The sequence below is a fragment of the Alligator sinensis genome, unplaced genomic scaffold (assembly GCF_000455745.1).
Source record: "Alligator sinensis unplaced genomic scaffold, ASM45574v1 scaffold264_1, whole genome shotgun sequence".
Classification (NCBI taxonomy): Eukaryota; Metazoa; Chordata; order Crocodylia; family Alligatoridae; genus Alligator; species Alligator sinensis.
The window spans coordinates 1,975,380-1,988,527 of record NW_005841831.1 but is presented as its reverse complement, the minus strand read 5'-3'; the positions used below and the strand labels follow the sequence as shown (position 1 = coordinate 1,988,527).

At 45.8% G+C, this 13,148-nt stretch overlaps 1 protein-coding gene across 3 annotated transcripts in view; it reads right to left on the bottom strand.

Moving 5' to 3' along the window:
• The window catches only part of MARCH8 (membrane associated ring-CH-type finger 8), a 181,172-nt gene that overhangs the window by 146,590 nt on the left and 21,434 nt on the right, over nucleotides 1–13,148 (bottom strand). For all 3 annotated transcript variants that reach the window (XM_025208803.1, XM_025208894.1, XM_025208841.1), the window contains exon 2: nucleotides 4,253–4,437. In XM_025208803.1, coding sequence (XP_025064588.1) covers nucleotides 4,253–4,437 — 185 coding nt within the window. The remainder of the gene's footprint in view (nucleotides 1–4,252; nucleotides 4,438–13,148) is intronic.

The following is a 13,148-nucleotide window of genomic DNA, read 5'->3' as shown; positions in this document are numbered from 1 at the left end:
AGGCTCAGTACAGTATAGTGGGAGTTGCCCACCACATGGAGCTGTAGTAGAGAAGGGCACTGCATGGCATGGCACAGCATGTGGGAGAGGGCTATACGGGTATCATGTAGTAGGAGGAGACCACACAGTGCAGCATGGTGCAGCTGCAAGGAAACATCAAGGGGGAAGGGAAGGGGAGCACATGCAGCATGAAGCCCCTGGCCACTCAAGTTGGACAGCCCAGATCTGTATAAACAGGCTGCATCATGCTTCAAGAGTGATAAGATTTGGTCTCAGCCTAGTTGCTAGGAGTGACTATTGAGTGGTCCATAGTCTTAGGCACTCAGCCAGCCTTCATAAATCTGTGCACTATCTACCCAGCTATCCCCACAGAGTGTAAATGAGGTGTAGAGATCATTTGCTCTCGGTGACTATTGAGTGGTCCATAGTCTTAGGCACTCAGCCAGCCTTCATAAATCTGTGCACTATCTACCCAGGTATCCCCACAGAATGTAAATGAGGTGTACAGATCATTGCTCTCGTTTCTTAGCTTCAGTTGACATCCTACTCATGGTAAACACTTACCAATACACTGAGGTCCAGTTTACACCTCACAATACTTCCTGGTGAGGAATTAACAAAACACCAGGTATGTGTATGCCTTGTACATACCATATAAACCCTAGGTTTACCTGAGTAAATTGGGGGTGGTAACCTACAGCTTGCAGGAGTTCTCCCTGTACTATGCCACAGTTGGCACGTAGTACTCTGAGGAAGAGGTCTGCACATGCCACACTTCAAATCAAACAGCACAGGCTCTGGCACAGGGGGGCTTTCACCATACCATGCTGGAGTTGAGCAGCAGGGAGAAGTGGCAGCTGGGTTTTAAGGCCTGCTTATCTTCTATTGGGGTTTTGAAGCCCGACTCCCCTCTGCCCCCCTCCACCGGAAAGTGTTGCCAACTACATGGAATCCGAAAGTGCAGACTGGTGAACATGCCAATAGAAATGATAACACCATGTTCATACAAGACAGGAATGGTTGCTTCCATTTGGAAACTACGAATCCTTTATACGGTAGTTGAGATGACTCCAGAGTCCTTGTCTCTCCTGAAAGTATCTTCCCTTTATTCTGCAGGGATTCACAGAATCCTTACCTTGAAAGAAACTGGTCTTCTCCAGTCCTGACTCCAATATCCCACTCCTTCTTATTAAGGGCCCCAGGATGTCAAAATGCACCAGTAACTCAGAAGAAAAAGCAATCAGCATTTTGACTACCATTAAGAAAATAAATAGAAGCTTTCTTAATGCTGAAAGCAACAGCACCTTCGGTAGGAAACAGGTTTAGAAATGGGCTTGGGACTTCCATTCCTGGGACCCAAGGATAAACAGATCCTGCAGGTAGCTGGGATTTATACCCAACTCTTAATGCATATGTCCCCAGTTAAAGAGGATATGTTAGTGCACTTTTAGGGAGTAAGATAAACTTTTATCTTCCAGCTTGGAGCTGGTGGTATTACTCAGAATCAAACATTTCTCTATGGAGGACTGAAGGAGTGAAAAGGCAAAAGTATACTGTAATGGAGGGAATGCCTGCTTAAAGCAGAACTGAAAGAAACTCCACATGCTAAAAAGGTAGCAAGCAAGAGACTTCAGTGAGACTCCTAAGGAGAGGCATTACACATATATGCGCCTTTAAATCATGGAAGACTAGCTCCTTTCCTGGGCCCAGGGACCAAAGACTTGTGTTACACCAGCCAACCCTGCAGAAGTCATGGCAAGGTGGTGCCTTAGAAACCAACCAGTTCAGAGTCACAAGTTTTCACAGACAACAGTCTACTTCTTCAGATGCTATGAATGGATCTGTAGATTAGACTAACTGGTTCAAAGCAGCATAAATCATGTCAACCTTGATTAGGATCATCTGTCAAAAAAATAAACCACCAAAAAAAACCCAAACACCAAAAACTTTCAGAGCTAAGACTCTCAAGGCTTAAAAACAGTCTTCTTTTTCCTTTATATTTAAAAGTATGTAGGCAAAAAACTCAAAAACTGCAAATATAAACTATGGGATAAGTTATTGGTGTTGACTTCCCAACAGTTAAGCAGATGGAATTTGTATAGCAAAGTTGTAGAAGAGATTCATAACAAAAAATAGGGTTGGAAGGGACCTCAGGAGGTCACCAACCCAACTCTCTGCTCAAAGCTGGACCATCACCAACTAGATCCTACCCAAGGCTGTCTAGCCAGGTCTTGAAAACCTCCAAGGATGGAGACTCCACAACCACTCTGGGTTGCCTGTTCCAGTGCTTTACTGTCTTCCTCCCGAGAAAGTTCTTCCTACTATCTAACCTAAACTTCCCTGGTGCAATTTGAGAGCATTGCCTCCTTGTCTTGTCATCTGCCACCACTGAAAACAGTCTAGCTCAGGGGTAGGCAACCCCTGGCATGGGTGCAAGAGTGTGGCACGCAAAGGCATCTTGCTTGGCATGCGTTTTGAGGCAGATGGTGGGGAAGGGGCCTGTCCTGCACCGCCACAAGGATTAGGCCCCTCATGGCTCCCCTGCCATCCACCCCGGCACACCAACATCTTATAAGTCAAGGCTGCAGGTGTTTTTGACACTGCCTAAAAACGTTGCCAACCCCTGGATCTAGCTCCATCCTCTTTGGAACCACCCTTCAGGTAGTTGAAGTCTGCTATTAAATTGCCCCTCAGTCTTCTCTTCTGCAGAACAGGATAACAGGGGCTGCTTTCTTTCAGCATGGTCAAGCATTCATTTGCAACACTAAGAATTTCACAGAAAGTCTTAGCACTGGAAAACTAGGTCAGGCATTCTAGGAAAACTGGGACATACAGGCATTCTAGGCCCCTGGCTGGGAAGCTACATCGGTGACCTCCCCAGCCAGCAGGTACTAGAGAGCTACTCCCACTTTTAGAGGAGCCCAGTGAAGGGCAGCCTGCATTCTCCCTTACCAAGGAAGGGAGCAGGCTGTCAATGGGCACTGGCACATGCCGAAAAAAAGGCAGCTGCCACAGACAACCCCTTACCCTATAAGAACTACTCTCCTTTTCCCTTTCATTCCCCACCTTCTGCATAGACTGGCATAACTCCTGTGCAGGGCAAGAAGCAGACCTCTCCGCTCTTAGAGAGAGCGAGAGGAGGACTGTGGGAAAGAGGGGAGATAGTTCTCTTCTACAAAAAAGTCCCTGAATAGCTATATGCTCTCCTGCCTTATACCTTTGTTTCACGCTCTCAGGTTATTAATTTTTTTAAATTTAACTGCTTTTCCTGCTACTCACTCTTGCCACTTAAGCAATGCCCAATTCATAATTTATACCATTTTACACCTCTCCAGATTTGGGCTGTTATTGAACATTTAATCCTAACCTTCTATAAAGCCCATTTGTATTGGACTGTTCTCGGTGTGTTTTTATTCTATTTATTTAGCTAGTGTGAAAGCTTAAAAACCCCTCTAAAATGTTTCAAAATTGGCAAATAATAGAGAACTCAAGACATTATGCTGTACTTTAGAAAATAAACATGTAATATGAGTTTTGGTTTGAACTGAGAGTTTTGGCTTGAAATCAGGGACTGAACAGGAGCACTGACATGATATGCTAGAAAAGAAAACAGTCAAATAGTTTGTTGTCTGGAATCCAATGAGTCTTGCTCTGTTTGGTGCTCTGTATTTCTGCACACAAAGAAGGGCTGAAATATTCAGTTTATTGTCTCAATTTACAACAACAAAAATAAGGAACAAAAGTAAAAGTCTTCTTAAGGAAGTGGAAGGTGTACATCTCTCCTTTGTGATATTATATTCAGTGCAGAATACAATACCATTTCCAATTGCCGTCAGAAGCTTAGTCTGGAAAAATGTAAAGGTGAAATACAACAGGGAAGCGGAACTCAGTTACATACACAATCACAATGTCTCATTTTGTTCCAAAATGAGCAACAAGTGACCATTAATAGAGGCTATGACACTACAAGCACATTAATAATGGCATCAGACCTAGAATACACAGTTGGCAGCGGTCTCCAAGTCTCATGCAAAACAAATGCTTGAAATTTCTATTTTGCTGTTGTGCTGACTCTAGCCTTGCACAGATGATTGTACAAATGACAACTATGACGACAAAGGTAAAAAAGGGGCCTGAATTCAGGAATCCTCTTAATTAAATTCATGGCATTTTGGTGCGAAAGTTGTGCTGAATTAGTGAATCAGATATCAATGAGATGAGCTAACACCTTCAAAAATTGAATGAAACTTACCAGTTCTTCTCTCTCTTTGTCTTTGGTCTTGCTCCTGCAGACTCTGGAAGAGGTAACATCCTGAGCTGGAATGACAGAGATCTGATGCAGTGGCATGTTCATCACACCGTCTCGTTTGGTCCTCTCATTTAAAGGAAGGAGTCCTGGGTACAGAGCAAATTTGGTGCCATTGCCAGGCCTTGCACCTAAAGAAATAAGGTACAATTAAATTATTTTGGTGCTTTTTTCCCCCTGCCAAAAAAATGAGTTGTACTGAGTAATACTTCATACCGGAGCTCTACATAATAAAAAAGAGAAGATTTGGAACCATGGCTGGGTTTGGAATTGGGAATGGGGTGTGGAAATTATTAAGAAACAGAACTGCATGGATCAAAAGTTATCAAATCTTTTCAGTTTATTGGCGTGAATTCAGACCCTGAGCCCAGCAAGAGTTATCCAATAGTTGCTCTGAAGCCTACCACACAATATACTAAAATAATCTACATTAAAAGACAGGAAATACCAGAATTAAGACTGTGTATAGGATGCTTCTCTGAAGGGCTGAGTCTCTCTGTAGAGATGGCCCATGTACAGTCTGGTCAGCACACATCACAAGTATTGTGATAGGACGCAATATGCACAAAGGCAGAACCTTTAGAGATTTTTTTTAGCTACTAAAAATCAAAAGGAGTCTCCACTGTGCATACATGAATTGAGATTTATTTATTTTTCCCCAAAACAAAAGAATCCTGGCAAATTGGAGTGGATCTTCACAGGCACTGCCAAAATGCATCCCTGGAAACAGGCCATCTCCCCAGCCAAGCAGAATCAATTGTTCCAAAGCACAGGAACCCAAGTACTTATTAAGGAAAAGGCTGACAATTTTAACATGGGTAAATCCACATAAATTTTTTCCTAAGCTTTGTTCCCAGCAATAGGTGCGCTGCTTTGGCTGAAAATGACAAGTGTAGGTTGACAAAAAAAAAAAAAAGGAAAAAAGAAAAAAAAAAAAGTGAGATTTGGCTTCAGACAGACATCTTGTATAGAAACTTCAGCCAAACGGGTGAAGTCTGGCAAAGTTCTTAGCAACTGACAGTGAGGTTACATGATGGAAAGTGTCATAGAAACCTAAATTAATAGAGCTGGGAAGGACAACAGGAGATCTAGTCCAGGGGTGGGCAACATATAGTCTGTGGGCCAAATCCGGCCCACTGAGGCATTTCATCTGGCCCACAGTGGGTTCCTTGGTCGCACCTGGCTGTGGCACCAGTTCTGCAGGTGTGCGGGGAATGGATTAGGGCTCTGCCTCAGGCCCCAATTCCACACTGTCACCACTCCAAAATCCCAATCGCTGGCTCCACCTGACCATTTTACTCCCAAACATGAATCCCCACCCACCCACAACCCCATCGCATGAGCCCAGATGTGCACCCTGCACACACGGGTCCTGGCTAGTCTCCATACAGATTTCAGGATCACTGGGTAGTGATAGCATGGGGTCGAGGCCTGGGGCAGACCTGAAATCCACTTGCTGCCTGCCCCTGCCTGCAGAACTGGCCCCACACTGTCACTACCCCATGATCCCGCTCCCAAACCTGGCCCAACTGCCCATCCCACTCCCAGATGCTACACCCCATCCACCCAGTCCCATCCCAACCATCTGGCTGCATGTGGGGACCAGTTAGAGAGTTTTGGTGAGCTGTTGGGGGGGAGGGGGGGGGAGATGAGGGTTGGACTCAATCTTTCGAGGTCCCTTCCAGCCCTTAATTTCTGTGATACTCCAGGTCACTAGAACTCCCTAAGGGGCCCTCTAGCCAAAATAATTGCCCTCTTCCCATCCACCCTCTTCCTACCCTGCGCCCTCTTGCCACCCGCTTTCCCCACCAAGCCCCCCTCCACAGGGAAGGACAGTGAGGAGGGAAGGGAAGGCACCAGGCCAGAGCCCAAGCACTCTCTTCTTACCCACTTTCCTTGGGATGCCCCCTGATCTAGTCCAACCTCTTGCTCAAAGCAGGATCATCCTTGACTAAAGCAGCAAAGAAAGTATCAGTCTAACCTGCTCTTGAAAATTTTCAGGGATAGAAATTTCACAACCATTCTGGATAACCTGTTCCAATGCTCAGCCACCCTCAGTGAGAAAGTTCTTCCTACAGAGGTGCACTGATATATCGATCAATATCAGATCGGTACCAATAAAAGGAAAATTAACAATATTAGCAATCAGTTTTTTTTTGACCGATAATGTCAGCGATACATGCTGCATGCATGTGTGCAGCTGCAGCATTCACACAGCCAGGAACGTAGCCTGGCAGCTTGGAGAGCAGTGTCCGGCTGGTAAGTCTGTGGTGGGGAGCATGGGGGAGGAGCAGATTGAGGCCCCCACAGTGAGGGAGCAAGGCAGGGGCAGGCACTGTCCAGCCAAAGCGGTGAGCGCAACTCCAGGAGCAGAAAAGAGCCGTGGGCAACTCATCCGGAGGGTGCTGGGAGGGGGGATGGCTCCCCGCTGCTGTGTGTACCCACAGGGGAGGCATGGGTCCCCCAGATTTGTGGGCAAGGCAAGGGCAGGCTGCCCGCTGCAGGCTCGGGGGCAGTGCCAGCCTCTTCCTGACAGGGAGGCTGGGCCAGGGCTGCACTCAGTGGCAGCGCTGGGAGGGGTGGATACAGCAAATTTTGAGGAGGTTGTAGCTCGCCCTGTACCGCCCTTCACACCCATACCCACCCCAAGTGCATCCCTAGCCCAGCCCCCCTGCTGGGAACAGGCCAGCACATACCCTGGCCCTTAGCCTGCACTAGGCAATCCACCCTCACCCTGTACACAAGTCTAGGGGGCACATGCCCCCCAAGCCTCCCCCAGGGGAGCACACAGTGGCAGGGCACCACCCCCCACTCCCACCACCTCCCAGGTGAGCTTGCCATGGGGCTGTCCCACTCCAGGGGTTGCACTCACTACCCCAGCTGGACAGCTCCTGCCCCTGCCCTGCCCTACTCCCTCACTGTGGGGGCCTCAATCTGCACCCCCCCACATGCCCCTTCCCTTCCTGACACTCCTTCCCCCTACAGACTTATTATCAGTAGGGAGTTGCTCTCCAATCTGCCAGGCTGCATATTGGCTATCGGATTGGTATCGGCCGATATGGCTGGTTAATAATCACCCATCAGTATTGGCCAAAAAAAAATCTTCATCGTGTGCCCCTAATCTTCCTAATGCCCAACCTGAACTTTCCCCACTGCACTTTAAGACCCTTTTTCCTTGCCCTGTCCCCTGCAACCTTTTTTAGCTGGCAGGCCAGATTGGCAGAGTCTAGTCCATCCATAGGCCAGATCCAGCCAGTGGTCCCAACCTGGTGCCTGGGGTAGTGGCAACAGGACCCCATCCAGCCACATGGATGAGGCAGGATCCAACTGTTTGGCAAAAGGGGGTATATAGCCCAGCCCTGAGCTGGTTATGCAGAGGGAGGGGAAAGGGAACATGGGCCATCTCCAACCCACTGCACAGGGCTTGGACATTTGGCAGCAGGGGAGGGGTGGCAGTATTCGTTGCCGCCACTCCCCCACCCTCAAATTTCCTGATTTGTGGAGTCCTGCAGGTCAAATGCCATGGCTCTACAAGACAGGTTTGCTGGAGGTTGACCACCCTAGTCCAAAATTCTTAAGTATAAATGTAGTATCATGCAACTTTGAACAGGAGTGCTATCAGCTCTGTCTATAGCGAAATTCAAAATTCACATCCAAAAAGTGATGGAACATAGGGGACTTCAGAATTACGAAGAGAAATGGTTATATAAACTGAATTCAATGAATTGCATCCTAGGACAAGTTGTAGATCACTGCATTTCTTAGAGAATAAAGATCTGATCTCTAAAATCAATCAGGATTTTGAGTAGACAGTTTTGAAAATCTCTATCGAACTTGCAGTGTTTTTACAGAAATTTTTAAGTTTCCATTTTTTTCCCCACTGGGAACCATATCCTACTTGAAAACAATACTGACCCCAAATATGAAAGAATCTTCTACGAGAAAAAAAATGGTTTTAATCTGTAAAAAGAAGAGACTAACAAAATATCAGTCAGCTTTACCCAATACCTTTTATAGCCATAAAGACAAAAAAATAAGAATCCACAAATTCATTTATAAGCAGCCAGCTATGTAACTTCTCTAGGCATTTGTATTCATAGACATCAGTACCAAAAAGAAGTATCTTTAAAAAGGAAATCACATACAGGAATGCTGTAAAGCTGTGTCAACATTATCTTTAGTGGGGCAGACTCTGAAACCCCTCTCAAAACAGAGACTCAAATCCCTTTTTACTGGGAACTGAACACACACATCTCCTTTTGTCATTAACTTTAACTGCAACTACCAAAGTATTATGAGCATTACAGACAGATAATTAACAGTACTTGTTATTAGGTAAGTACATTTGTATTAAACCAAAAGCTTTTGGAAATACTTAGGATCACTGAATGTTTAGCTTGAACCTAACCTGTTGCAATTGAACATAATCACTTGGGTTTTTTTTTTAAAAAGGCATTAAAGAGGAATTAATGCAACAGGGGCTATATTAGATACAGTAATATAAAAGTGTTGCCATAATATTTAGAGTTCCTTTGTTTTTTTTAATTCCATAGCAGCTGAAAATGAAGATTAGGTAGATGTTCTATATTGTTCTTCCTTCGTGGGCGAAGACTACTGCATCCAGCTTCGGGGAGGAGGGGGGGCGAAGAGAGAAAAGAAATGGGAAAGAAACAGGGAGGGATGATCTTTAGTATCTTTCACAGGCAGCACAGGTTGAAGTGGTTGAGTTCCTTGACGTGACGCTGGTAGACAGTCCAGGTTTTGCAGGTGTAAAGGAGGGTTGGAAGGATGACAGCTTTGTAAACTTTCAGTTTTGTCGACATTCTGATGCCTCTGCAGTCCCAGACTGACTTATGGAGTCTGCTGAAGGCCATGCTAGCTCTTGCTAGTCTCGTGTTGACTTTGTTGTCAATGTGGACAGCACGGGAGAGCATGCTACCTAGATGTAAAAACTTGTCGACCATCAACAGTTGTTGGCCTTTAACTAAGATGTGTGGTTCCTGGGGTATTGTGCCAGGCTTAGGTTGAAACATCACTTTGGTCTTCTTCGTGTTAATAGCGAGTCCGAAGTTGTCACAGGCTAACAAGAATAGGTCCATGGACCGTTGCAGGTCAACCTGTGAGCCTGCACGTAATGCACAGTCGTCAAAGAAAAGGAAGTCGTGAAGTGCGGCTGTCTGGACTTCGGGGCTTGCTTGGAGCCTGCGCAGGTTGAAGACGTCTCTGTCAAAACGGTACCTGATCCCCATACCAAAGTCAGTCTTGGAAGGCATCTGACAGCATGGCAGAGAATACCATGCTGAAGAGGGTAGGTGCGAGCACACAGCCATACTTGATGCCATTTGTGACCAGAAACGGGTCAGAGCATTCACCATTCACAAGGATGCATGCCATCATGGAGCTATTGAACCATATTAATTTTCCGGAGCATCTGTACTTCTTCGTGATTTCCCATAGGCCTTCACGGTTCACCGTGTTGAAGGCTTTGGTTAGGTTGACAAATGTGAGAAGGTTGACCTTCTGTTCCTGGCACTTTTCTTGAAGCTGCCTGGATGCAAACACCACGGTCGGTGTTTCCATGTCCTTTTCTGAAGCCACATTGGTTCTCGGGCAGTAGGTCACTTCGATGGTTGGTAAGCTGGTTGAGTATCTTACCAGCAGTTAAGAGGACGGAGATGCCCCTGTGGTCATCACAGAGTTGATGATTTTCCTTCCTCTTGTACAGATCGGGAAAGCAAGGCACAAAGAGTGGCTTGTCCAACTTCACACTATAAAGCAGTGGCAGAGATACAAATACAACCCAAGTCTCCCGCCTCTGCACCCCTGTACTATTTGCCTGCCTATTGGGACCAAATTGATTTCAACAGACTTCCCCTATTTACATCTGGTTAAATTTTGGCCCATACTGTGTTCCCAAGAATCCTAGGACAACATAATATAAAAGATTATCAAAGCACTGAAGGTCAGCCAGGCATATTATCTAGATGTCATGCATATGGAAAGAACAGATGGCCATCCTCTTTCTGCCTGCATTCCTCTCAGATGGATGGAAAAGCAAAGATTTAAAACAGAGCATTTCCTTCACTAGAGAAAAGACATACATGCAAGATTTATCAAACAACAAGTGCCAGAGAAGAGATAACAGAGTGAAACAAGGACTCCAAATGGCAATAAATAAGCCAGGAGTGAAAGGTACTTTCCTCAAGAATGCAAAAAATGAAGACTAAAGTCAAGTTGCTAGTGGAAATAAGCACAGTAAATTCTCCCATGCTACTTGCACTGAGAGCTGAATAGGGGGACAACGCAGCACCCGTACCTAAACAGGCTCCTGGGTTTTGCAGGCTGATGAAATTTACTGATATACTGAAGGGAATGAAAGTTATTATAAAGGGAGAAAATTATGAAGTGCCCAGCTTCTGACACAAGCTTGCCAGTTTCTTCACAAGTACATCATGTTTCTAGGATTGCAGGAGATGGGATTCTTTGAGTTAAAACTAGCAAATAATTCTCTTAGATCTTCAAAGAACACACAAAATGATCCCTCCCTCTAGCAGCTGCAAACCACTGTGCTAAGGGGGGAAAAAAAAAAAAAAGACTTGAGGAAGGGTACTTTGTAACCAAAAACTTGTCTAAGACTGTTTATTGGAACAATAGATATCACCCCCCAAAAACCCTCTCCCCTCATATTTTTTGGATGTTGTAGTTGTGTATATTTCACAAAATACAATATTACTCAAGCAATACCAACAAAATAAAGGCATGTTACAGAGAAAGGGCAGTTAAAAAAAAAAAAAAAAGTGTTGGGTTTAGTGCCTAAAGTGATGGGATTATCTAATGCCTCCAAACTGAAAGACTTATGGGGGATACGTCCCCAAAACTCAGGGCAGGAGCTAGTACTTCAGTCGCAGACTGATACGCAATTGGCTCTACAGTAAGAATAAAAGTGTAAATTTATGGGAGATAACCAATTGCTATCTATATTAAAACACAAACCAACTAGATACAGGCAAGATTGGCAGAAAAGTAACCCAATGGGAAAGAAGCTGGGGCTACATCTTGACAAAAGGACTTTTGCAAATCAATGCCTTGCACTGCTTTATCCAGCTTCCCAGTATCTGACTAGTCACAGAATCCACAAGTCTACAGCATCTAAACTCTTTAGCTACAAAACAGAAACTGCCCTCGTCACAGGTGCAGATGCGCTCTTGCAGGACAAAGCATAACCATTCAGACATCCTTGCTATTTGTTGTGGCATAAATCACCAGAAGAAAAGGTTTGCAGGATAAGTAATAGTTATCCTTTTTATCTTTGTCCAGTACATTTGTGCCAGACATCTGAATGGTTGTCCTGCAATACTCCTGGGCTCGTGCCCAGATGTTAAGACAATGAAGTATTACCACAAGGCATCACCCCTTCCACTTTTTGCCTTGGCTCTCACCCCGAGAAGCTGGCAGCAATAGCTTTCACTCCCATGCACACAACTTACCAGGGATAGGTAAAGGCACTTTATTACAGGCAGAGCATTGCAAGGAAGCAAGGAAATGAGAAAACAAGCACCTTTTAAATCACTGGGTCTGCTGCTTGGTCAATCTGTGCAGACCACCATGGCAGTTCAGGCTCCCCTGTAACTGGACACAGCATTGGTTGTACTGTCCCAGACTCCAATAACCACTGGTGCTAGCCCCCAAAATTCACCTGACAAGCTCCCTGGAACAGCCCATCCTACTACATTTGGCTCATATGGTCCAAGACCAATTTCACAGTGGGAATGGACAGGTCACAGGGTGAGCTGGGTGCCCCAAGTCCATCTGGGGTGGGTGGAGCAGATCCCCCTGCCCCTGAAAGGTTTTCAGACCCCCCACCACAATCTTTCAGCACGCTACAAACAGCTTATATAGTTGTGGGCTCTTCACAGCAGTGATCTGCCAATCCCCTCAAGGCAGAAGTATGCTTGCTCCCTTTGCATTCTCAAGCTGTACATTTTCAGCAGTGCAGCAGCCACCTCTGTGCAGCTTCTGCTATTTACTGGCTGACAGTCAAGCTACAGAAAAGATTGATCATGCCCCCTATGGCATCCCAGTTGAAGTGTGTAAGGCGGTCATGGATGATAGTGAGGTACACCGTTAGGTAGTCTCCAACATGAAGAGAAAAAACACAGCGGTGAGTTGCCTCATCCTCTCCACAAGTCTAAGTCAGAAACCATCATCTCTTATAGTAAGAAGCAAGCAAAGACCAGTGGACTACTTTGGGCAGCAATGAACACGTGCTACCTCCACTGTGGGCTCAGATGGATCAGGTTGGCATCAGCCAGGGTACCAGTTTCCTGCAGTTATAGATATGGAGCATTAGGGAGTCAAGGCCACAGACCATTCTTAAACTGCCCCCCAACCCTCTCAACTGGCCTGCTGGGTTTCATGGCCCCTGTGGGAGTTAGAGACCCTGGCTGTACCCAACTGGCCCTTGCTGTACACCATGGATGTTTGCCCTATGGCTGCCCAGTCATGCCCCCACCTCTCCAGATCCCTAGGGAACATGAGGGGCAGGGGGAAGTGAATTTATCAGGTTGAGAGTCTATAATCTACAGGACAAATAAGCCTGCCTGCTGGCTAGCTGGTGTTGCAACTTGCAACTTTAAGGGAGTTCTTCTTCATGTTATCAGGGCAACAGTGAGGAAAGAGTTGTCTCGGACAGCCAGAGCCGACTCGAGTTGCGTTAGAAATTGGTCGTACGTTAGGGCGGGCTGGTGAATGGAGAGGCAGACACAACTTATCGGTTGCAAAAAACTTTACTCACGCCGCTTGCAATCACGACGCAGGTGGTCCGGTCGTCTGAACAACCACA